The sequence below is a fragment of the Molossus molossus genome, unplaced genomic scaffold (assembly GCF_014108415.1).
Source record: "Molossus molossus isolate mMolMol1 unplaced genomic scaffold, mMolMol1.p scaffold_m16_p_7, whole genome shotgun sequence".
In the NCBI taxonomy this organism is placed as follows: domain Eukaryota; kingdom Metazoa; phylum Chordata; class Mammalia; order Chiroptera; family Molossidae; genus Molossus; species Molossus molossus.
Genome location: NW_023425401.1, coordinates 1,071,409 through 1,095,339, shown reverse-complemented (window position 1 = coordinate 1,095,339; position 23,931 = coordinate 1,071,409). Strand labels below are relative to the sequence as shown.

Here is a 23,931-nt window from a genome sequence, read left to right as displayed (position 1 = left end):
CACAGTGAGGTGATGGTGCCTGCAAAGCTCGCTGCACCCCGGAGCCCCAGCCTCGGGGTTGCTGGCGGGAGGGCCCCCATGAATCCCTCTAACACAGGCAGGGACGTGCTCTGGGGACAGAGTGGCAGCCAGACACTCCTGTCAGTTTCTCCTGAGAGACAAGAGAGAGGCCTGTCCCCAGGAGGACAGTCCCGGGCCTCAGTGTCCCCCAGCTCACCACGTGGAGCCCCAGCCACCTGGGGGTCGGGGGACAGTGACTGCCCCCCGATGTCGCGATGTGCAGAGCACGGCCTCTGAGGGGTTTGGTGCCCTCAGAGCAAGGCTTGGGCCCTGGTTGGACCGGGATAACACGGTGCTCCCTCCGGACCCCAGTCCCGTGCGCTCAGGGGTCCGAGTCACACGGAGGCTCTCACTGTCCTTCCACAGACTTCGAAGCCTCTTACAGTGACATCCAGGAAGCGGTGCCGTCGAGAGGCAGGCCAGGTGACTGAGCTCTGCGGGTCCCACCTCGTCCTGCAGCCCATGTCCTGTCCTCACTTCGGTCCGCCCTCCACCCCATCCTCTGAAACCCAGGCCCACATGCCCTCCCTGCGCCCCGAGGCCGTGGGGGAGTCTATGCTCCTTTGGGTGGCCCTGTGTCTCGTCCACCTGCTGCACCGCAGGCCCCCTGCTTCCGGCACCCAGCGGAGCGGCATACAGCTCTCTTGTCCTCCAGCGCGCTCCCCAGACGGCCCCATGCAGGGCTCGCTTGGCCGGGCGCTGTGTTTCAACAGAATGGCAGCCGGCCCGCGCCCAAGCACATGTGCGCTGAGTGAGCAGACCCACCCCGCTGGCTGTGGTGACGCCGCCATCTTGCTGGGTGTGGTGCAGACAGACAGCAGGGTCCAGAGGCCTGGAAGCAGCACTGGGCTTGACGCTGAGCTCTTCCCTTTGAGAGGAGTGACCAGTCTTCACATCGCTGGCTTGATGTGTCCTCCCAGGGCCCAGCCTCCACCGTCCAGGGCCAGGACCAAGTGCCGGTGCCGACAAGAGCCACAGGGACGGGGACAACCTACTGGGCCCCTTCTTCCCCACCAGGGCAGCCGGGCCTGCGCTCCTGGTCGACTGGCCCAAGGCCCCCGTGAGCAGGGCTGTGTTCCGCAGCTACACCGCATCGGGTATGAGCGCCCCCTCGTCCTGGGCCCCCTGCTGTTTCGGAAGGTTTGACCAGCCCCTGCATTTCTCCCGCACCTTCTCCTTGGAAGAGAGAAGGACTGGGATCATGATGCCTTTTCTAGTTGTATGTCCCTCTGTGGCCTAGTGGCAGAGGCTCCAAGCCTCCAGGAGGCCCCGTGTGCAGAGCAAGGGGAAGAGGCTGCTGAGCGGACACAGCACAGAGGACGGGCCGACCCCTTTGTGCACACATCCTGTGTGCCTGCCGGGTGTGGGCGCCGTCCACAGACAGCACAGATGCGGCCCTGGGAGCAAGGTGGCAGCTGAGTGAGCCTCTGCCTTGTGAGGGTCAGGCCCGGTGGTCAGTGGTCAGCCCACAGGCAGTGCCCTGCAGACCCCCAGCTGCTGCCTGAGAGCATGAGCTCAGTTCCCGGCCTGCAGGCAGATACGTGGGCTGTGTCCCCCAGACGGCCCCCGTCTCAGTTCCCGGCCTGCGGGCGGACGTGTGGGTCTTGTCCCCAGACGGCCCCCGTCTCAGTTTCCGGCCTGCGGGTGGACGTGTGGGTCTTGTCCCCAGACGGCCCCCGTCTCAGTTTCCGGCCTGCGGGCGGACGTGTGGGCTGTGTCCCTCAGACGGCCCCCGTCTCAGTTTCCGGCCTGCGGGTGGACGTGTGGGTCTTGTCCCCAGACGGCCCCCATCTCAGTTCCCGGCCTGCAGGCAGACATGTGGGCTGTCTCCCTCAGACTGCCCTGTCTGTGAGGCCACATCCTTTCTGACCGTCAGGTTGAGCTGCTTGGCCCCTGTTGGGTGGGGGAGGCTGGAGATGAGCTTTGAGCTGCATAACAAGAGGGGTGTCGGGCAAACTGTGGGGTTTCCGGATAGAGACGGCAGGAGTAACCGGTACCTGCTTTGCCGCCAGCTCAGGCCTGCGGTGGCACCACATGAGGGGTGTGTCTGACCTGCTGTCCTTCAGCGGCCCTGACACGCGTGTCCCCGACACCCTCCTCTTCTGTAGGGATCACGGGACAGACGGTGACAGTAAAGCCGTACTCGCTGAGCCCTGGAGAGACGTACGTCCTGCAAGCCGCGGTGGGTAGGTGGACCTGCTGCAGGGAGCCAGAGGCTCTGTTCGAGTCAGAGTGGTCCCTGAAAGAGCCGTGCTGGGCCCTGGGTCCTGGCCGCCCTCATGGCCCGTCACCTGCCTGCTCCATATCACTTCCTGTGACAGCAGCTGGGGAAGGAGGCGCTGTGCCCACGGTCGCTGTTCCCATGGGTCAGGCAGGTGCTCCCCTTGGAAGCCTGCAGCAGCCACCTTCGCTGTAACTGCACCTGTGTGCTTGTCCTGGGCCCTCCCCCTCCCTGTGCCTGGTCGGCAGCTCTTAGTGCATTTCAAAGCTGCAGCATGCGGTTTCTGTTGTGTGTGGGCCACTGTGGTTCAACGTGCCGCGTGCTGACCTGACCCATGCTCCCCTGCATTTACAGGACTTGGGGTAATATCCCCCTCTTAGGTAGTTTCTGGATCTTTCCCTCTTTTCTGGGGTGCTCGGTTCTGAGGAGCAGCACAGAGGGTGGGGTTGGTGTCCCCGTCCTGCACTAGCTTGGCCCAGCGTGCATCTCCACTGCCGCGTCAGTGCTCACTGTCGGCTCATCCTGTGGGAGACACAAGGCCAACTTCCGGGGGACCATGGGCCCCAGCCAGGCCACATGGTGTGACCCTCACTGGCTGTGTTGACACCTCTGTCAGCACCTTCCTGTCACCGTGATGCACTCAGACCCGGACCCTGGGTGGCTTTCCACAAATGCCTTTTGCCCTTTGGCAAGTTTCGTCTCTGAGATGTGTCCAGGGATGAGCGTGAAGCCTGCTCTCATCTGGGCCACTGTCGGAACCAGAAGACACTGAGGATGGTCCCAGCGCCCATGCTCTACCCCTCGCGGCCTCTGCGCTGTCCCTGGCGCTCTGGCACCCCTCTCCCTGCACGCCACTCAGTCTCCCCTGCGGCTGTTTCAGGGGTGCCCGTCCCTTCCCCAAGTGCCTCTCCCGAGCTCAGTGTGCCATCCCCGGGGTTGGTGTGAGGGTGGGGTGGTGAGGTGGGGACGGGTGGAGCAGGCCTGGCGGGAGCTCAGCAACATGCCTGCTGCCAGGGTGAGGACCACCGTCCTCCAGGTCCTGCTGCAGGGTGAGGACCACCGTCCTCCGGGTTCTGCTGCAGGGTGAGGACCACCGTCCTCCGGGTCCTGCTGCAGGGTGAGGACCACCGTCCTCCGGGTCCTGCTGCAGGGTGAGGACCACCGTCCTCCGGGTCCTGCTGCAGGGTGAGGACCACCGTCCTCCGGGTCCTGCTGCAGGGTGAGGACCACCGTCCTCCGGGTCCTGCTGCAGGGTGAGGACCACCGTCCTCCGGGTCCTGAACAACGTATGCCTGTAACTCCCCACAACAGAAGGACATGGAAGTGCAAAACCAGTTCTTGTATGAGCATAATCGTTCAGGGTGATTAACCATAGCGGACAACGGACAATAATGTTTAGCTGTCGGGACCATACTGTGCATGTTAGAGAAGGTTTGTTTATGCACCGACTTTGAGTGCTGTGCAGCATCACAGAATGTGTACAGTATCACCGCGCTGATAAGAGCCAAATACAGAACCTGTCAGTGCTGTGGGGTCAACCCAGCGATGCTCGTGCGTTTCCAAATAGGGATCCGCGCGCACCGGAGAGGTTTGCTTTGCCGGGTGTGGGTTCCGCTTGCCATTCTGACCCCCGACCCAGGGTCCCTGGAGAAGGAGCTGATGCGGATCGCTGACCCCCTTGGTGTCTGACCCCGCAGGTCTGGGTGGGCCCAGGAACCCCAGTTCTAGCTGTTCACAGGGACACCGATGGCACAGGTCTGGAACCCCACAGGCTGTGCTTAAGAACTTCAGGGTCTGCTCTTATTCTCCAATGTTGGCGTCGCCCCATCTCTTATCTGCAGCTCTGGGGCACAGCTTTCTGGGGAAAGCCCAGCTGTACCTGCCTGTCAGCCGGGCTCCACAGGACATGGCCTGCCAGGTGCAGCCCCACCAGGGCCTGGAGGCAGACACCGTCTTCAGCATCTTCTGCATGTCAGGGAGACCGGTGAGGACGGCAGCCCCACGTCTGTCCTGAAAGGGGAGGTCTTGGCCTGCTCTCTGAAGCACTGGGGGTGCAAAGTGTCTGGGGGCCAGTGCTAGGCCTGTCGCTCTGAACAGCCCACTAGCTCTTGTACCCTGTCCTGTCTGCTGCTCCCCCAGAACCCGCCCTGCATCCTCAGGAGGTCCTGTCCCGCTGCCCTGAGGCCCAGACTGGTCCCCACAGTGCCCCGTCCTACCTGCTGTGTCCCCTATTGGGAAGTGAGGTGCTGCCTCACCCCCTTCACTCCAGGAAGCTCCACCCTGCTGCCCTGCAGACCAGTTCACAGGCCCTGCTCTGAGGCTCAGACTGGTCCCCACAGTGCCCTATCCCACCTGCTGTGTCCCCTTGTCCCCCAGTGGGAAGGTGCAGCCTCACCCCCTTCACCCCAGGGGGCCCCATGCTCTGCAGCTGTGACCGTCACAGGTCCCAGCCAGGAGAGCTACCACCCCAAGTCAGACCCACCTGTGTGTGGTGTCCTCAGGCTTTGTGGACAATGGGGCCTGGAGGCAGGAGGTCATCCCCTGCGTGTGCACCAGGGACACTGTTGCACCTGCCCCAAGCCTGTCTGTGACTAGCCCTTAGGTGGAGTGAGGATGGGGTAGGAGTGGTTATTGGGGTGTAACTAAATGGTTCTCCATGCTCTTGTTCTCTCTGTGGAACGGATCGCAGGACTTCCGCTACGAATTCAGTTACCGGGTAGGAAGCGCCTCCGAGCGCACCCTGTACCGTGGGACAGATGCCCAGCACTACTTTGCGCTCCCCGCTGGGGAGCCCGGGGATGGTTATCAAGGTGAGTCACCATTGGCCATCTGGGCACAGGCTGTGCTTCCAAACCTTTCCCTTGGTTTCCCAGAACTAAAAAGATGAAAGTCTTATTTGTTCATCGGGATAAGTTTGGTGCTTTTAATTTTAGGTTGATTGCCTACTTTTCAGTGCAGAAAGGACATTAGTGATGTAAATAAATTCTGATATCTGATATATGATGTAAATGATAAAATGCTGGGGAGCATCCTGCATCTGAACTCAGTACCTGAGACCCAGCTGCCTCTTGCTTACTGATGAAATAGCGGTCCCTGGAGGGCCTGGCGTGTCGACGAAGCCGAGTCACGGTCTCTCGCTGAGAGGATGCCTCTCCTCTGACCTGGTCCCTCCAGGTCGAGCCCCCCCGGGACCCACTTCACCTGAGTGTGTTAGAGACACAGCCACTGTGGGAGCATCTCAGCCTGCAGGACCCAGAGTGGTTAAATGAGGCTCTCTGGGGACAGTGTGTATGAGCTTCCAGATGGTTCTGACGGGGAGGCAAGGTTGGGTCTCTGACCCAGGATCCTAGATGGGGCTGCTCAGATGATTTCCGCGAGCCTGAGCTGGTTCCTCCACCTGATTTATGTGAATCTCTCTCCTGCGGAGGCCTGGCCTGGCCCCAGTCAGAAGCTCTGCTCAGGCAGGGTGCCGTGACCTCAGGGTGGCCCAGTGAGACAAGTGTGGCTGGGAGAGGGAGGGACTTTTCAGGGCCGCCTGGGAGCGCGCAGACTGGACGCCCCACTGTCCTCCGGACCACCTCAGCATGGATGCTCACCGTTCTTGCTGTGGGCCTGCCGCCTTCCCAGCAGCTGGGTCAGACCAGGGCTGCCTCAGACAGGGCTTCCCCTCCCCAGACCTCCGCCTCCACAGGGTCCGCAGACTGCAGGTCGGGACAGACAGAGGATGATGGGGCAGGACTTGGCTCCCCTCACCTGCAGGACCCCACCACTAACCCTGGGCCCTGTGCAGAAAGGAGATCCCAAGTCCCCGTAAAGCCCCCTCCCGCATGCCCCGTGTCTGCAGGAACTCCTGAGCAGTGGGCGCTCCCTCGCCATCCTCAGCACCTGCTGTGTTCCTGCGCCCACTCAGGGCTGGTGCAAGGAGTGCAGCCTGGACCCTGCTCCCCGAGCCCCGAGCCTCGAGCCTCGATCCTCTCCCTGGCTCAGCACCCCGCACCTTTGTAACCTGACTACTCCGGAGCAGGCAGGGTCATTCCCTGGCCTCCACACGGTGGCGCCTGCCGCTCCCTGCTCCACACTCACTGCCCTGTCCTGTCCTGTCCCCTGTGGCGTGTGGTCTCCCCAGAGGGATGGGAGCGGCACCATCAGCTCAGCACCCTGCAGGTCCATCTCCAGCCAGGCACAGAGCAAGGCAGCAGAGGTCTGAGACTGGTCCCTGGTCTCTGTCTGTGGCCCTGGCGCTCACGCTGGGCGAGGAGCTCTGCTGACACACGACCCTCCTCTGCCCGCCTAGTCCTGCTGACCACTGTGATCTCCGACGGCGAGGGCTCCCGGACGCAGCCCTGCACCGTGGCCGTGACTGTGCTGCCCCGTCTCCATGGGGACCGCTGCCCCGGCGAGGACGTGTGAGTGAGACTCCTGTGTGCCCAGCCAGTCTAGTCAGAGACCCTGACATCACTCCCCAAAATCCTGGTTCTCAGTGGCGGTCACGTCCCTGCCCCACCCAACTTCCTCCCTCCAGCCCGTCCTGGATCTAATCCACGAGCCCACTCCCGTCTCCGGACATGCTGACTCTGGACATTTTATGCGGATGGCGTGGTGCCCACGTGGCCTTCTGTGACGCTTCCTAAACGCACTTCATGTTACGTGTCTGTTGTGGCCGGAATCATTCCTCTTGACTGACAACATCATGTATGCGCCACGGCTGGTTTACCCATCGTCAGTGGATGGCACAGTTGGACTTGGCCGTGAAGAGCAGTGCCACTGTGGACACGGTGTGGGCATGCTTCCCTTTCCCTCGCCGGGCTCCCGGGAGTGGAGCCGTGGGCCTCACAGCAATGCTGTGTCAGCACCTTGAGGCCCTGCCGGACCACGGAGCAGCTGCTCCGCTTCCATGCAGTCCAGCCCCTCTGAGCTAGCACAGGTGCTGCACCGTCCGTGCTCGCACCCCAGCCCGCGTGGTGGTGAAGGTGCTGCACCGTCCCTGCTCGCACCCCAGCCCGCGTGGTGGCGAAGGTGCTGCACCGTCCCTGCTCGCACCCCAGCCCGCGTGGTGGCGAAGGTGCTGCATCGTCCCTGCTCGCACCCCAGCCCGCGTGGTGGCGAAGGTGCTGCACCGTCCCTGCTCCCACCCCAGCCCGCGTGGTGGCGAAGGTGCTGCACCGTCCCTGCTCGCACCCCAGCCCGCGCGGTGGCGAAGGTGCTGCATCGTCCCTGCTCACACCCCAGCCCGCGCGGTGCTGAAGGTGCTGCACCGTCCCTGCTCACACCCCAGCCCGCGTGGTGGTGAAGGTGCTGCATCGTCCCTGCTCACACCCCAGCCCGCGCGGTGCTGAAGGTGCTGCACCGTCCCTGCTCACACCCCAGCCCGCGTGGTGGTGAAGGTGCTGCATCGTCCCTGCTCACACCCCAGCCCGCGCGGTGCTGAAGGTGCTGCACCGTCCCTGCTCACACCCCAGCCCGCGCGGTGGTGAAGGTGCTGCATCGTCCCTGCTCGCACCCCAGCCCGCGCGGTGCTGAAGGTGCTGCATCGTCCCTGCTCGCACCCCAGCCCGCACGGTGGTGAAGGTGCTGCATCGTCCCTGTGCTTTCCATCTCCTGGCTGAGGGGTCTGCTCTCACACTGTCTTCAGTAGTACGGTCCTCTAGTGACTGCGCTGTCCAGGTTCCTCCCGTGTGCCTGGTGCCTGTCCCTCGTGGGTGTGATTCTCACACGTGCTCCCAGTCCCGGGTTGTGTTTTCTTCCGGGCGGTGTCCCTGAGGCACAGACGTGTTGGTTTCGTGAAGTCCGACCTGTTTCTTCCCCTGCCTGTGCTGTTGGTGTGTCTAAGAAACTGTCACCTGACCCAGACCAGGAAGATCATCCTTCTTTCTCCTCGGACAGTCAGGGTCCGACTCACGGAGCCCGGAGACCGACCGGTGTGTGTGCTGAGGTTCAGCCCCGGGCTGTCCTGCATGTGGCTGCCCCGTATCCCCGCACCACAGGCTGAGATGAGCCTCCCCCTGAGCTGTCCAGTCACTTTGTCAGAACCAGCTGACACCAATGTCAGTCTCATCTCTGGGCCGTCACCGCTCTCCCATCAGCCTGTGCGTGCGCTCTGTACCAGCACCGCCAGCCCAAAGCCCTGTGGCTCCGCAGTCACTCTGACACGGGGAAGCACCATCCACCAACTCTGTCCTTCCTTCTCGAGGTCGCCTCGGTTATTCTGAATCTCCCGGGTAGTATTCGGTCAATATCTGCGCACGAGCCGCCGGGGTGTTGGTGGGGATCCCACTGGGTCCGTGGGTCACCGTGGGGACGTTGCCGTCCTCACAATACGAGTCTTCTGATCCGTGCAGGGTTTCCCCTGGTCAGATCTCCCCTTTCTTCCAGCTGCGTTTTATTGTTTCTATGCACAAGCGTTGGACTTCTTGTTAAATCCATCACAAGCATCTTATGCTTTCTGGTGCGGCTGTGGGCGGATGTGTGTTCGTGAGGACCTGGAGTTTTCGCGGGGTACCGTTGGCTTTCCCAGGCTGGCCCTGCCGAGGCGTCCTGCAGGGTGCTCTGGGTGTTCTGTGCAGATCACTCACCGCGAAGAGTGCTGCTTCTTCCTCTCCGACCTGCACACTCTCACCTCCATTTCTTACTGGACAGAAGTCACACGTGCAGATCCTGGTCTGGCTCCCGCCCCTCCTCCGGCAGGGAAGTGCTCAGCCCTCTGCCTTTGTGTGGCGTGCGCTGTGGGCTCCTCATGGGTGTCCTGTGTCGGCCTGAGGTTCCCTTGCGTCCGTAGTTTGTGGGTGTTTTCATCACGCAACGGTGTTGGTTTTGTCAGTGCTTTTGCTCAGCCCACCGAGGTGACCGTGGGGCTGTCCTTTGGCCTGTTGGCGTGCGGGTCAACAGTGGGACTCAGACTCGAATCCCTCTCACATCCCTGGGACAAGCCGCGCCTGGTCCTGGTGTCACCCACGGGGAGGGCCGGTGCCCCTGCTTGTTGGTCTGGGTGCTCCCCACCACGTCCACCTACTGGAGTCCTCAGGCCCCAGCCGCTGTCGCTGCCGTGGTCTCTGCCTAGCTCTGCCCACCCTCCGTCATCCGCCTGCGTCCTGCTCGGCTTCTGTACCTGTTCAGTTCTGACAAAGGCGTCTCATGGACTCTTCTATTGCTGCTCACTGTGTCTTTTCAGAGTTTCCCCCACAGACCCACCTTCCCCGGGGCGTTCTCTTCCTGCCCTGCCAAGAGGTGTTTCTGCGCCGAACCACCCTCGGCGGGGCGACTGAGACGCCGGGAGCATGTCAGAGCATGTTGGAGCATGTCGGAGCGATCGTGGACACGCTTCTGCTTCCTGCAGGTACCGCTCCAGCCTGGACACCCTCTCCACCCTCCAGCTGGCCGGCAGGGATGCCGAGATCAGGCACTACGTCGCCATGGCCACCAGGGTCCTGAGCCGCTGGGCTGAGGAGGCCGGAAGCCCCTCGTGTGCCCAGTGGCCACGCATTCAGGACGTGTTCATTTCTGCAGTGTGCAGATTGGCTCCCCAAGACCAGGTACGGCCCAGAGTGGTGTGGGCGCCATCTGTCTGTGCTGCAGGGACTAGGACCGGCCGGCTCCCCAGCGAGCAGCCGTGCTTGGGAGACATGATCAGTAGAGCAGGTGGGCCGGCCCGTGCATGGGCGAGACGCGTGGCTGTGGCCTGTGCTGCTCCTGGGTCTCCCAGACCAGAGCGGCTGGTTCAGTCAGAGAGACAGACATCAGCCCCGTCCTTGCGGATATGCCCATGTTGCTGCAGGGGAAAACTGTGTAAACCCAACCTGATCTCACCTCGGGGACGACAGTGTGGTCGAGTTAGGTCTATGGTTCCACGCAGCAGCCCAGGCAGCAGCCGCGAACTGTGGTGTGGCTGTCCTTGCCCCAGCATGTCTGCGCCTCCGTCCTGCCACCACTGAGGGGACAGCTCCATCCGAGAGCACCCTGCCCCAGGCCGCTGTGGCCAAGGCTGCCTCCCCTCCACTGCCCCACTCCCTTCCGGCTGCCACCTCCTGTTGGGGCTGGGAGCTGGCCAGCGGGCCCAGGGCAGGGCTGCCTCCCACGTGGGAGAACGTGGGGCCGAGGTCTCTCCAGACACTGTTGGTGTCCCGTGGTCTCTGAGCCCAAAAGCATGGGATCTGCTCCGTCCCTGCACAGCGAGCTGAATCGCGCCATGGTTAGCTGGACCGGCTGACCCTCCTCTGCCCCTTTCCCCTGCTCAGGAGGAGGTGGCCGACTCCGTCCTCTTGCTGAGGGACCTCCTGCGCTTCCTGCCCAAGGTGAGTGCCCTGTGCAGTTCCCTGCCCTCTGCGCCCACGGCCTCTGTCCGCTCTGGGGGAAGGAGCTATGTGTGCGGAGCAGCCCGGACGGGGGCTGGAAACAGGCCTTTTCCTAAGAAGGGGCTTGCATGGCATCGCCCCTCGTCATCGTGAGGGGCCTTTCCTGAGGTGGCCACTGGAAAACCCGCAGTGGGTCTAGTTTAGACAGAAGGTCGCTCTTTCGATTCTTAGTCTGTTTCGGTGGCAAGTCACCTCGTGCCTGGGTGTTTCCTGCAGTCTTAGCGAGTCCAGACCGGGCCGGCTGTGCTGCTGGGAAGGTTCGGAGCCGGGAGGGTCTTTGAGCCGCGTCAGCAGTCAGAGAGCAGAGTGTCTCTCCTCGAGGTTACCAGAAGCTGCTGAGGTGCAGGGAAGTGGGGTTCAGCGCAGCAGCTCGCCGGGTCCTGGCAGCAGGACAGTCACAGGTCTGCAGGACCAGGGCAAGCACAGCACCCGTGTGGGTGTCCTCTCTGCTGGGCGCCGTGCCCCGTGTGGGTGTCTAGAACAAGCCTTACCCATCAGCAGCACAGCCCTCGGCAGGGTGTGCCCGAGCTCGCTGTTCACGCTCCCAGTGGCTAAGTAGGGAGTAGGGGCAGACCCCCAGAGAGGACAGCCGAGGGGCATGTCCTGCCATATGCTGTTCTCTGCTCTGTGTCCGCTTGAAACGGCCCAGTGGGGGCTCAGAGACAGACGGGGAGAGTGGGCTTTCCTGGGCAGAGCCAGGACGGAATCACAGGGGGCACTGTGGGTACAGGTGACCGTCTGTCACTTGGGAGCAGGAAGAGGGTCTGTGTGGCTGGAGGACAGAATGGCCATGCGGGGGAGAAAGTTCTAGAAGGGAGCCCTTCAGGACAGGGTTGTGAGGGGGCTGTGGGTTCAAAGCAAGTTGCCTCTAGGCACAGAGGGCTTCTGAGGCTGGTCATTCTGCTCTGAGTAAGGGAAGGCTTATGATGGGGAGCATTGTCTCCCCATCAGTGCGGGGGTGAGGTGCTGAGCTCAGCTCCGGAGGGTGGGCGTGCGTCCCGCTCTGGTCTCAGTTGATGGTGGACCAGCATCGCCAGGAACAGCCAGCCGTTCCTCGACCCGCAGAAGGACCAAACAGAACAGTTGTTGGCCTCGGCCAAGTTCACTGAAACGAGATTATTTTGCAGAGACCATTCATTCTCTTTTGGTCATTTTGTGGGTGGGAACACTGTCAGGAGTGAATGGTCACCTGTGAAGTTGTGTGGACCCGACTCTGACCCACCCCTGGAGCCTGGGCTCATCGTGGTACTTCCCTGAGATGAGACAAGACGAGGACGAGGCGGCAGTGTGTGTGCCTGTCTGAGCCTGTGCTCTGTCCCTGCCTCGTGTCCCTGCAGCTGAGCGTCCGGAGTGCACGTCTCGTCCTCAGACACGCCCGCTCGCTGCTGGCCCCTGGCCGGCCCCCCTCAGGCTGCACGGCTGACGAGGCCGGGCTGCAGGGGCTCGTCCTTCTTGTGTCCAGGGTCCTGGAGCTCACAGGCCACCTGCTCGAGGAAGGTGCTCAGGTCATCTCGGACGCGCTGTGGGTATGTCGTCCTCTCTCTCTGGGCGATGCGCTGCCCTGCCCTCCCCAGGGCGCAGCTCAGTAACTGCTCTCAGATCCAGAATGCAGTGGGTTCCTGGGGTGCACTGTGGGCGATGCCGGGGCAGTTTGATCTCTGTGAATTTTCCCTGTGAGCCTATGTTGCGTGGGATAGTGAAACGCCGCTCCTGTCCCGTCCCCGGGTGGGGGGCCCTGGGGCCCTGGGATGTGGGATGTAGGAGCTGTCCTCTTCACGTGTTTCTGCTGCAGTAACCACAGGGAAGGGTTTCAGGGGTTGACTGGCTACCTTCCAGAGGCTTCCGAGCCTCCTCTGTCCCATTCACCCTCCCTCCTACCAGTCCCGCTGGTCATTTAACTGATGCTCTGTGTGATGTTGGGGACATGAGAAGGTAGGCGGGTGCCCGACCTGGTTCAGTCACAGGTTGTCCCCACGCTGAGAAGCAGCTGCACCCTGGCCCCTGCCTGTGCTCAGGCCGCCAGGCCCGCAGGCTCCCTGGCTGGGCTCAGATCCCCGAAGCACAGCATTTGTCACAAGTGGATGATGTCACAGAAGGAGGCACCTAAACGAAGTGGCTTGTGTCCCTGCCACTTGGCCTCCCTGTCCCTGTGACAGTCTCGGCTCAGGCCCAAGCCCCCAGATGGCCTGTCCAGTTGCTCCCGCCTTCCTGGTTTCATCAGGACACGGACCCCACCCATCAGCGTCCACCCCCCGTGCTGTTCCAGGGCTGCCTGTCCTCGCGCGGCGGGGAGCACCAGCTCCATGTGAGCGCCGGGCGGACGGAGGCCCACACGCAGCTCCACCGGCCCCCGAGGAGCACCTCGCAGAGCCTGGGCCCCGTCCAGGTGCACCTCCCTGCAGACCTGGCTGGGCCGGAGAGGCAGAGCTCCTGCTACGTCAGCCAGCTCCTGCTCCTCAAGAGGAGCGCCTCTCCGTGGAGCCGCGCTCCTGACCAGGTACAACGAACGTGCAGGCAGCTGGTCGTCCTGGCGACCTCACACGCACAGCGACTGTGCTCTGGTGATGAAGCGAGGGGCCAGGTGGCGCCTGTGTGCCCTGTGTTCAGTCCCGAGAGTGGCCCCCAGACGTACTGCTATCTGTTACCTTGCAAGAAAATCTCAGCAGCCCTCGGGATCCCTGTATCCGGGAAATGGGCCCCTCGGTACTTCCTGTGGGGTTGCTTCGACCCACCATCAGGGCCAGAGGCCAGAGGGGTCCAAGGGAGCATCCCAGCAGGGCTGGCCGCTGGGCCCCCAGGAGGTTGGGCAGAAGAGGGACCAGATCAGAGGGTGTGTAACAATGGGGATGTCGGGAGGGTGGTGCGGGTTTTGAGGTTGTATGGACACAGGCTCACATCTGCTTGCATTCCAGGTCGTAGGGCTGGGGGTCTAGCCAGAGCACCATGTTCTTATATTTTCTATGCCCCGGACTCGCTTGAGGGCCTGGCTCCCTGGGCCCCCAATAATGTCTGACGAAAGAGAGTACATATGACTGACAAACTCATTATTTTGTTCGAAAAATGCTAATTTTAGAAAGCATTCGCACCCCCTCTTTTGAGGAGCATAGACATGGCTAAGCAGCACATGAAAATGATTCCAACGAACAAGCAATAAAGAAATAGAGGTTAGAGTGGGTTTTCAGCTTGACGAGTGCAGCTGTGGAAAGGCTGACCTCTGTGGGGTGGAGCGGGCAGGTGTCTGAGGTCTGAGAAGCAGACCCAGGCCCACTACCCCACACTCAGGAATGTCCCCCCAGGGGAACAAGAAAAGTTCTTCAAACAAGGTGTTTTATGTATTTATTCAAAACAGCATCAGTTCTGATAACCTGAATGTTCATCAGAGGGTCAGTCTACTTTTTATTTGAACGAATTAGGAGAATCCATATATAGCCAATTAAATTATGTCAATCAGGGCGTTGTGACTTTGGAGATCGCATACAGGAGGAAATGTAGAACACGCACTGTTTGCCCCGCGTGTCCCCGGCACCAGGAAGGCCTCCGACACGACCCCGGCAGGTGTGCTCCAGTGACGCACCGGCCAGCGGCTCGGTGGGCCCTCGGCTGTGTCTTCTACAGGAGCATTTAAAGGGAAAAACAAGATGCTTTCACAGACTAAGGATGATGAATTTAATGAGAGTGATGCAAATGAAGCCTCACCCCCGAGTCCTGCCGCTCTAACCAGTGAGCCGCTGCGTTCCCTGTGAACGGTTGGCAGCAGCCTGGCTGGCGTCACCACAGTGGGCGTGCTGTGTCCCCAGGTCGGCACTGTGCTCACCCTGTCCCTGTCCAACTGCTCCAGCAGAAGGCCTCTCCACAGACAGAGGCTGAGGACACCTGTGACCATGGAGTTTGGGGAGGAAGATGACCCAGTAAGGACGGTGCAGCCTCAGGGACTTGGTGCCTTTTCACTTCCAAAGCCCACCTGCGTGCTGTCCTGTGCTGGCAGGGTGCCGGGAGGGGCGGCACGGCCTGGGTGCTGCGCCGGGGCAGAGTGAACGTGCACCGCTTCACCGGGTTCCCTGCGGCGCCCTCAGAGTCTCTGCAGATCCGGGTGGACTTTTCCCAGCCGGCCACGAGAGCTTTCCCGGTCCTGCTGCTGGTGAGGTGCGCGGGGCAGGGCTGCGGGGTCAAGGGTCAGACGTCTTGTGAACGAAGCTGCTTGGAGGCAGCATAAGGCTGGCTGAGTGAGGAAATGCAGTGGAAGCGCCCACCTTCCGGGCAGAGGCGTCCGCTCCGTCTTGAGAGGGGCTCTGCCTGTGGGTGTGCCGGGCGAGGACTGCATTGTTGTGACATTGCACTGTCCTGTTGAGGACGCCCACGCTCTCAGGGCACACCTGGCCAGGCTCTCTTAATCTTCCTTGTGGAAACAAAGACATGGAAGCTGTGTCCCAAGTGACCGTTGAGGAGCGTGGTGAACGCAGTCTCCCCCAGTGATCTGGTGTCTGAGACGGGCACCCCATGTGACGGCGGCACCCGGGACACTGAGTGGCTGGGCACTGGGCCAGGCACAGGAGGGCAGGTGGTCTGCAGGGCCAGGTGCTTGGGCCGTGTGTCCTCGACCATGTCCCTTCTCTCAGCTCGGGCCACCCATGTGACGGGTTTCAGCCACTCTTGTCCAGGCCGGGGTTGCCCAGGGGTGTGTCAGCAGGGCGATGTCCACGCCGTGCCCTGCGTGGGCTCCGCATGCACTGGGCTCACTCGCGCCTGCTGGGTGAGCTCAGCCGTCCAGCCTCTGAAGCCTGCCTGTTAGTGGAGGGGCCTGGGCTCTGACTCAGCCCTTCACACAAGGCTCTGAGCAGCTTCTCCCTGCGCCCTTGCTGCTGTCCTCAGGCTGCCACTTCCAGGGAGGGAGGGAGGGAGGGAGAGGGAGGGAGGGGGAGAGGGGGAGGGAGGGAGAGGGAGGGAGGGAGAGAGGGGGAGGGAGGGGGAGAGGGGGGAGGGAGAGGGGGGAGGGAGGGAGGAGGAGGGAGAGGGAGAGGGAGAGGGGGAGGGAGGGAGAGAGGGAGGAAGGACCTCTGCCTCCTGCGCGCCCCCACTGGGGATCGAGCTGCAACCGGGCCTGTGCCCTGACCAGGGACCTCTCAGTCCATGGATGACGCTCTGCCCACTGAGCCCCACGTCTGGGCTAGTGTCAGTCCTTTAATGAAGGGGAGGGTGAGTGTCCCTCATCTCCTGGTGAACAATGTAGGGGGATCGGGTGCAGCCTGCCTCCTTGTCGTGAGAACGGCTCTGCACAGCGTGGTATGGCAGGGTCTTTGGGAGGAAAAACCCAAAGCAGACTGGACGCCATGGCTTGCTGCCCGTCCCCAGGTTCTCCGAGAGGCCGACTCCTGCTGACTTCCTGCTGAAGCAGGTGCACTTCTGGCCAGGGCTCACGGCACAGGTCTTCGTCCCAGCCGCTCTGCTGCAAGGTCGGTGGGCCGGACGCTCGCCCTCAGTTCCCTGCACAGGAGAAGCCTCTGCTGTGCGTGTGTCTGCGTCGAGGTGCCCTGCTGTGCCAGTCCCTGTCCCTGCTGTCCCGTGGGAATGGGCTGGGCCTTTTTGCAAACTTCAGGTTGTGATTCTTAATTCACCTTTTCTCTCTCAGGCCCCGCCTTGGGGTACCTGTCCCTGTTGGATGCGGACTATGACAGGGACCCTCCGAACAGATACTTGGCCGAGGCTGTGAACTACACCGTGCGCCTGCAGGGGGCCCGCTGCCTGCTGTGGGATGGGAGGCGGCGGGAGTCTGAGAGCTTCTCCCCACAGCCTGGCGCCTCTGCAGGGAAAGTGAGCTGCAGGTGAGCACAGGCACTTGGGGGGACAGGAGACTGTAGCGACCACGTTCTCCCTGTGTTCCACCCAGCCCTGGGCCTGACTCGTCCCAGTGAAACCAGTCTGTGTGCCCGGCATGCATCCTTCCCGCTATGCATCCTTCCCGCTGGGTAGCAGCCTCCAGGGTGCAGCTCGGGGTTCAAGTCCCTGTCACCGCCCTCCCGGGGTGCGTGGGTTGTGTGCAGCCCACGTCCACTGGACGGTCAGCAAGCTGGTGGTGGGTGCTGGGCCTGCGGTGGGCACTCCGTGCTCCTGCACTGCTGATGTCTCCCACCCTGTGACCGTGCGCCCCTCCTGCCAGCGTGGCTGTGAGGGTGAATTCCTGGCGCCAGACGCCTGCACCTACCGTGGCGGCCACCCAGGGAGAGCTCTCTGGCATCTAGACGCAGGCTGACCGCGCTGTGAGGCTGTGGTTTCATCGTCTTCAGAATGGAGAGCAAGAGCTCTTAGGCATGGAAGTCATCCTTCCCTTCTTAAAGCTCAGGCGCGGAGACTGCGTCTGCTGCCTGTGAGGAGGCAGCGGTCTGGGTCACACCACGTGGGTGCCGTCGCCACCCCGGCTTCTCACGTCCCACTCCCGACTCTGAGGTGCCATCGCTGGGAGCACTGTCAGGCTGGTCGTGGCTCCGGGTTTCGTGCGCAGCGATTCATTTGCTTCCGTGTTAATGCGTCATCTGTCCTCCATTGCGTGCGTTCTCTGCCGACACCTCTGCCAGGCACAGATCCCAGCAGCAGGCCTGTTCACAGGACAGGGAGCAGAGACAGGCTGACTTCTGAAAAGTCAGTCTTCTGGAAGTTGCCATGGCAGCAGTTATTGGTGATGGTCACCTGCACTGCCAGGACCACAGGCACAGTGCACAGTGTGACTGGTTGTCAAGTCTTCAGTCTCAGGGCCAAGGCTGGGCTGTGGAGGGGCTGTCGCCATGGAGACGTCAGCACTATGGTCCCCTGTCGTCACGGAGATTTCTGGGATGTGCTCCCAGGTCCGCAGAACAGACAGCAGTGCTGGGCGGCCTCGGGACCCGCGGGCACAGACGCAGATGTGAGGGTAGCGGCTGCACCCCACATTTCTACCTTGTTAGCCAAGCACGTTTAACTGAGTCAGAACCTCAGCTGTAACTGGTGGACCTCGTCACCCCTCACCTTCCCGGCCCCACACAGGTGCCCCAGGCACACAGAGGGACTAACTGTGCCTTCCTTCCAGCTACAGCCGCCTCGCCACCTTCACCGCCTTCGCCATCGCAAGAAGAAGCCTGAACACCAGCTTTGAGACGGGGGACACTGCCGAGTTCCAGGGGTGAGTCCCCCTTTCCACAGCCAGGGAGCACTTTGTTTGACCTACCACCCGCTCCGGCTGCCCACACTTAACTTAGCAGATGCTCAGACCTGTGTTACTGGTGATCATTTTGCTTTCAGAACACACGTCTTAGTAGGTAATTGTCATTCACTGTTACGCAGTTATCCTCGTCTATCTGTCTGTCCTCACACTCGCTGCCAGGAGAAGGGTGAACACACGGAGTCACCCTATCTTAGCCGGAGTGCAGCATGAATGTGGGCGACTAGGACCGACTGGCTGGGTCGGCGGCAGCAGTGACGACAGCCTGACCCACGGGTCCTTTGTCTCGTTGCCACAGCCCCGTTCTCAGCAGTGCCCCATTCAGGTGACGGATGTAAAACACCTCGACCTGTCGCCTTGTGTAGACAGAACAAGTATATTCAGGTCTGAAATGTAAGCAGAGCGTGAGCTGGAGTGGCAGGAGCTCGGCTGCCTCATCTGTCCATCCGTCCGTCCCCCACACATGGCTCCGGGCCGCCCGTGGCTGTATGGGGTCACTGCCTGTGTGCGTCGGTCAGAGTGTGCATTCTCGGTGTGCTGGGTCCCGTCTCCCCCTCATGTTTATGTCACCGGGAACTCCACCTTGACTGCTTAACCAGTCATCAGGGCTGACGCCTTCGTGGGCTAGGAAGTGGACACGATAGTTAGTAATTAGTCATTACTGAGGGTCAGCAGGCGTCCAGGGACTGGGACTCAGAGGGCAGCAGGTTCTACTGTGCTTTCAGACATCACCGGGGTTAGGGGCGCCCTCCTGCAGGTGTGTGCCTGTGTGTTAGCCCTGTGTGCATGTGCCTGTGTGTTAGCCCTGTGTGCATGTGTGTGTGCCTGTGTGTTAGCCCTGTATGTGCATGTGTGTGTGTGTGCCTGTGTGTTAGCCCTGTATGTGCATGTGTGTGTGTGTGTGCCTGTGTGTTAGCCCTGTATGAGCATGTGTGTGTGTCTGTGCTTATGTGTTAGCCCTGTGTGCATGTGTGTATGTGCCTGTGTGTTAGCCCTGTGCGTATGTGCTAGTGTGTTAGCCCTGTGTGCATGTGTGTGTGTGCTCGTGTGTTAGCCCTGTGCATATGTGCTAGTGTGTTAGCCTTGTATGTGCATGTGCCTGTTAGTCCTGTGTGCATATGCATGTGTGTGTGCTCACGTGTTAGCCATGTGTGTGTGTACATGTGGGTGTGCACCTGTGCGTTAGCCCTGTGTGTGCATGTGTGTGTTTATGTATTAGCCCTGTACATGGGCATCTGTCGGTCTCTGACTACATGTTTATTTTCGTGGCTAATTCACTCTTTATTCCTCCCCTTTATTCACAGACACCCGGAAAACCTGCTTCCCAGTATCGTTATTGTGGTTTTTACAATTCTTTATGCACTTTTGGTCACTAAAAGCAAACGCATAGATCTTCGTGAGAAAAAGAAAACTGGCTACATTTTTCTGCAAGGAAACGCCCCGCCCGGTCACCAGCTGTACGCGGTTGTCGTGGACACAGGCTTCCGGGCTCCGGCCCGCTTTACCGCAAAGGTGACCGGGCGCCCTGGGAGACACGTGTGGGCGTGGACGGGCGTGTGCGAGGGTTTGAATGCGTGGTTTGGAGATTTGGCCGCCTGTCTGTCCCTGTCGCCGTTGGTCCCATCTTTCCCGGGCTGCCCCACCCCCACCCCCGGCAGAAAGCAGCCAGCCCGGTTGATGGTCTCTGAGTGGAACCCCGAGACTGAGAAGCGGGTTGTGCTTCTAGTTAGTGTGAACCCGTCACCCGCCACCAGAGGGAGACCTGGAGAGAAGGCCTGAGGACGGCCCACACCAACTCTGAGGACAGGCAGGGACATGGCTGGCAGGGAGTTTGGGCTGACAGTGGTTCCCCAGAGTTCCTGGTGGGGGGCAGCATGGAGGGTGGACGGGGCAGCATGAAGAGACGGGGTGGGAGGTGGGCCACAGGCAGGTGGAGGCCACGGGCGGGTGGGTCTATGGAGCTGAGGCCACAGGGAACCTGGAGCCTGTCCCACCTGGCCCCCTGAGAGGTGTGAGCTTGCACGGACCCCCTGGGAGGGTGGCTCCCTGTGGTTGGAACTGACCCTCTTTCTCAGGAAAGCCTGGGCTGCTTCCAGGCCCCACAGTAGGAGCGAGCAGGGCCAGGTAGGGGCAGGGGGGCGGCTGCAGGGTGAGATCGGAGCAGAAGGGAGCACGGTGCCTGCTGGAGGGCAGTCGTCCTCCTCCGGGGCGACCTGTCAGACAGGCACCCCACGGACAGGCTCATGGCACGGAGGTCCTGGCCTCGTGAAGGCCTCCCCAGAGCACACACTGGCCTGGAGGTGAAACCTGACGGCCTCTCAGGGTGTCTGCCGTCACCCGTGTTCATGGTCCTGAAACCAGTGAGACAACAGGACCAGAACCAAACAAGAGCCCGAGGTTTGGAAGGAAAGAGGAATTCAGCCGAGGGCAGGCACCGAGTCTCCAGGGAGCCCAGCGGTCTACAGTCAGACCATCAGAATGAATAGGAGCGCTCAGCAGAATCGCTGGGTCTCGGTTCAGGAGACCCCGAGGCCCCTGCACAGGGACCACACAGGACACGTGACAGGCCACGCACCCTGGTCACAGCCACACCAGACACGTGGCCGTCGTGAGAAGTCTGCGTGTGCACCAGGATGTGCCCAGCACATCCATCCCGGGAGGAAGAGCTTCCTCGTCGCTTCTCCCCGTTGGCCAGCAGCACTGGTGATGGTGGTGATGGTGGTGCCAGCCCATGGAGTCAGGACTTTCCTGTGTCACTTACCACCCCCTCCCCCCCAAGCCCCAAGCACTCTTTGGAAAGAGTTCCGTTAATACTCCCATTCACAGATGGAAAACCAAGACAGAAAGAGGTTCTGGTCAATGAAATCCAACCAGAATTCCAGGAAGGATTTTGTGGAACCTGAAAAACTGATTCTGAAATGTATGTGGAGGAAAATGCAAGACTGGCAGAAGGTTGTGGGGACCGTCACGCCCACTGCGGAGAAAGAAGAGTGGGGCAGGGCCTGAGGGCACCAGGGACCCCGAGGGGCTGAGACTGTGCCACGTGGCTGGAGGTGGACAGACAGGTGCACCAGGCAGACTCCAGGCTCTAGACCCGGCGTGTGGGGGTCGTGCACACCAGTGGGGAGCACAGGCCACCAAAGGAATAGTTGGGGACGATGGCTTTCCTTGTGGAAAAATTTATATTAAATCTTTACTTCCCGTTATGCCCAAAAATGAACTCCTGAGGACTAGGGACTTGAAAGTGGAAAAAAACATAGAAATCACTCAAAGGAAACAAGCTTTATGACAGGGAAGGATGTAAAAGAACAGGAATGAGAAGTCGGCCCATCTACTCATCAGAATCACACACATCTGTGCCACAGGAGCCACCGATGCAGAGCAGAACAGCCACGGGACGGGCGTCTGTGCGGCCCCTCACCTGCCCCTGGCCCATCCAGTCCCCGACGTCCCCAGGGTCCCCTGAGTGGAGGGAAGAGGACGGGCCCACAGGGAGACAGCCATGTGCCCTAGACATCGAGGTTGGATCTGGCCTTTCCTGACCCATCCTGCAGGGTCTGTCCCAGGACGGGCCTCAGGGTCGACGTGGGGCTCGGCTTCCAGGCTGGAGGTGCTGGGAAGAGGGCACAGGGTTAACTGACTGGCGCTGGTCAGGGTCCCGCGTCCCATCCTTGAACTCAGCCCCGTGTCTCTGTCTGGAGGTCTGCATTGTTCTGTGTGGTGAAAGAGGACTTTCCGAGCCCAGAGAGCTCTGCTGTCCAGAGAAGCCCCTGTTTGAGCGGAATTCCAGACACACCTTCGTCCTGAGGTACGGGGCTCCCATCCGCAGCACGGGAGGCAGGTGGGTGAAGGCTGGGTGGTCGAGCCGGGCCCGCGATTTCACGCGGTTGGCAAAGTACCCTCATGGTTTACCTGAAGTCAACTCAGGTTAGAGTGGCTGGATTTGGGAGGAGCTCCGGGGGTCATTGCTTCGTGCAGCCGGGCCTCTGTGTCCTGTGACTTGGGGGACCTGTGAGACCCACCATGCACACTCTCGTGTTCCCGAGGGGCCTCCTGTGTCCCTCTATTTGTTGAAGGACGAGGGGGGCACTGTGCCCATAGCTGACGAAACGCTGTGTGTCCTCAGCACTCCGGCTCCCCTGGGCCGGCTCCGGAAGATCCGCCTGTGGCATGATGGCCGAGGGGCTTTTCCTGCCTGGTACGTCAGCCACGTGATGGTGAGGGAGCTGCCCTCGGGATCCGGACGCTGGTTCTTCCCCGCCGAGTGCTGGCTGGCCGCAGGCAGGCGGGACGGCCGTGTGGAGCGAGAACTGGCCTGCCTGCACCGGGGCCTCGGCTTCCAGAAGGCAGGTGACGTCCGTGTGCCCAAGGGCACCCAGCCACGGATAGGGGCCCAGAGCTCCAGGGCCCAGTGGCATGATGGTGGGGCTGGGCATGTCCAGCAGGCTGAGAGCATGGCGGACTGCGGGGCTGCGGATGGGCTGGGCCGGAGAAGCACGAAACCGGGTCTCCGCTCTGGTCACTGGTGGTCAGCCTGGGTGCCCTGCTGTTGGTTTAAGTGCCCGGTGCCAAAGAGCATCTCTCACGGTCATTTCAGCTTCTGTACTCCAAGTTCACGGAGCTCCTGGAGGACCTCCACGTGTGGGCCTCTGTGCACAGCCGGCCGTCGGGCAGGGGCCTCCTGCACACGCCGCGCCTCGGTGTGGCCTTCACCTTGCTCTGCGCCTACGCCTGCCTGGCAGCCCTGGTCACGGCTGCAGGACACGAGCAGGTACGACACCCCTCCTGCAAATGGTTCCCACGTGCCAGACCTCAGGGTGACCCTCTGGAGGAAGGTCACAGCCGGGGAGGGTCCGGGTGCTCAAGGCTGTTGGAGATGTGGGCCTGGCGGGGGCCAGGGACCCGAGGGTCAGCCAGCTCTGCCTCTGCTGACTACACCGTGTGGGAGCCGCCGCAGAGCATGGTGCCCCGGGGCAGCCGCCTGGAGTCCTGGGGGGCTCCTGACTTCTCTGAAGGTCGGCAGTTAGTTCGAGTTTTCTAAATTCTCCGATGAAGAAACAGCAGTCCTGGTGGCCACCTGCCTGCAGATGTGGATTTGCAGTGGGCAGCTCTGCTCTCGGTGTCCCCGTGAGACAGACGGAGCCCAAGTCAGGGCACACAGTCAGAATAGAGACCCTGCCTCTCCTGAGGGCAACTGCAGCACCCCTTGTGGGCGAGGAGAGGGAGGCACGTTTGCTTCTATGGCAACCGCGAGCCCATCCATAGCCCCTACAGCTGAGGATGGGTGTGCAGCCATCTCCCAGGTGGGCTTGGCCGTGTGCCTACCGAGGGCACCAGAGTTCAGAGCTCACGGTCACAGTGGTGGGTCGGCAGATCCCTTTTAAAAAGAACAAGTGTGTAGAATTCGTAAAAAGATGGGAGAGAAGTCTCATTGAGTAGCAGGAAGGGGACGACTGTGTCCACCAGGGGACGAGACCTGACTCCCTGAGGCCACGGTCACAGTCACGAAACCTAAGGTGGGCCTCGCTTCCAAGGTCAACCAGTTGTCCGATCTCTGCCTCTCCCTGCATTGGGGATGTCAATGGCTCTTTCTCGGGTTGTGGCGAGGCTTGAACCGGCTTTGCTCGCAGGATGCTTGGCTTCAAGCAGGCGCTCGGCAAACACTTGTTTGCTCCAGAGGAATCTGTGCAGGAGAAAAGCAGAGGATTCCTGGGAGCTTTCTCATTTTCACCCCTGAGATGGGGGCCCGAGGGTCAGGCAGAGAGCTTGGGGGGAGCAGATGTGGTATTCACGTGGGCAGCACGCGTGGGCACCAGTGGCCGTGCCTTCTGAGCCGCACTGACTTGGGTGGCATGGCTGTTGTCACCGCAGCTCCCGCCGGGTGTCGGCCCTGCTGCTGTCCCTCTGGGGTCCTTCGGGACGGGCTTCCTGTGCACCCTCCTGGCTTCTCCGGGTGCTCAGCTCTTGTCGCTGCTCTTCAGGCTCAGCCAGGTACCTGTGTCCCGTCTGTGCGTTTCTGTCCCCAGCGGGTCCCAGGACACCCTCCCTGAGCCCTGTCCTCGCCCTCAGGAAGTCCACGGATGCCCCTCAGCACAGCCACGCCCGTCCCTGAG

The 23,931-nt window shown here is 61.5% G+C and overlaps 2 protein-coding genes across 2 annotated transcripts in view; both read left to right on the top strand.

Annotated features, from left to right (window-relative positions):
• PKD1L1 (polycystin 1 like 1, transient receptor potential channel interacting) overlaps positions 1-13,122 on the top strand; it is a 31,073-nt gene extending 17,951 nt beyond the window's left edge. The window contains exons 13-22 of the mRNA XM_036247394.1: positions 427-483; positions 981-1,157; positions 2,169-2,246; positions 4,123-4,265; positions 4,971-5,091; positions 6,576-6,687; positions 9,615-9,810; positions 10,513-10,569; positions 12,092-12,155; positions 12,896-13,122. Of these exons, the coding sequence (XP_036103287.1) occupies positions 427-483; positions 981-1,157; positions 2,169-2,246; positions 4,123-4,265; positions 4,971-5,091; positions 6,576-6,687; positions 9,615-9,810; positions 10,513-10,569; positions 12,092-12,155; positions 12,896-13,122 (1,232 nt within the window). The remainder of the gene's footprint in view (positions 1-426; positions 484-980; positions 1,158-2,168; positions 2,247-4,122; positions 4,266-4,970; positions 5,092-6,575; positions 6,688-9,614; positions 9,811-10,512; positions 10,570-12,091; positions 12,156-12,895) is intronic.
• A 1,388-nt stretch (positions 13,123-14,510) lies between these two features.
• On the top strand, positions 14,511-23,930 carry LOC118620317 (polycystic kidney disease protein 1-like 1). Its single transcript, XM_036247393.1, has 10 exons — positions 14,511-14,537; positions 14,615-14,772; positions 15,979-16,079; positions 16,256-16,448; positions 17,687-17,779; positions 19,123-19,330; positions 21,520-21,626; positions 22,416-22,589; positions 23,690-23,809; positions 23,888-23,930. Exons 1-10 carry the CDS (start codon positions 14,511-14,513, stop codon positions 23,928-23,930), a joined length of 1,224 nt encoding a protein of 407 aa, XP_036103286.1.
• The last annotated feature ends 1 nt before the right edge of the window (position 23,931 follows it).

Bases quoted from the DNA above. Each gene is read 5' to 3' on its own strand.
- LOC118620317 (XM_036247393.1), top strand. From the start codon at position 14,511: ATGGAGTTTGGGGAGGAAGATGACCCA. The intron at 16,449-17,686 runs GTGAGCACAGGC...CCTTCCTTCCAG, and splicing joins GCAGGGAAAGTGAGCTGCAG to CTACAGCCGCCTCGCCACCT. The intron at 19,331-21,519 runs GTGACCGGGCGC...CTCTGTCTGGAG, and splicing joins CGGCCCGCTTTACCGCAAAG to GTCTGCATTGTTCTGTGTGG.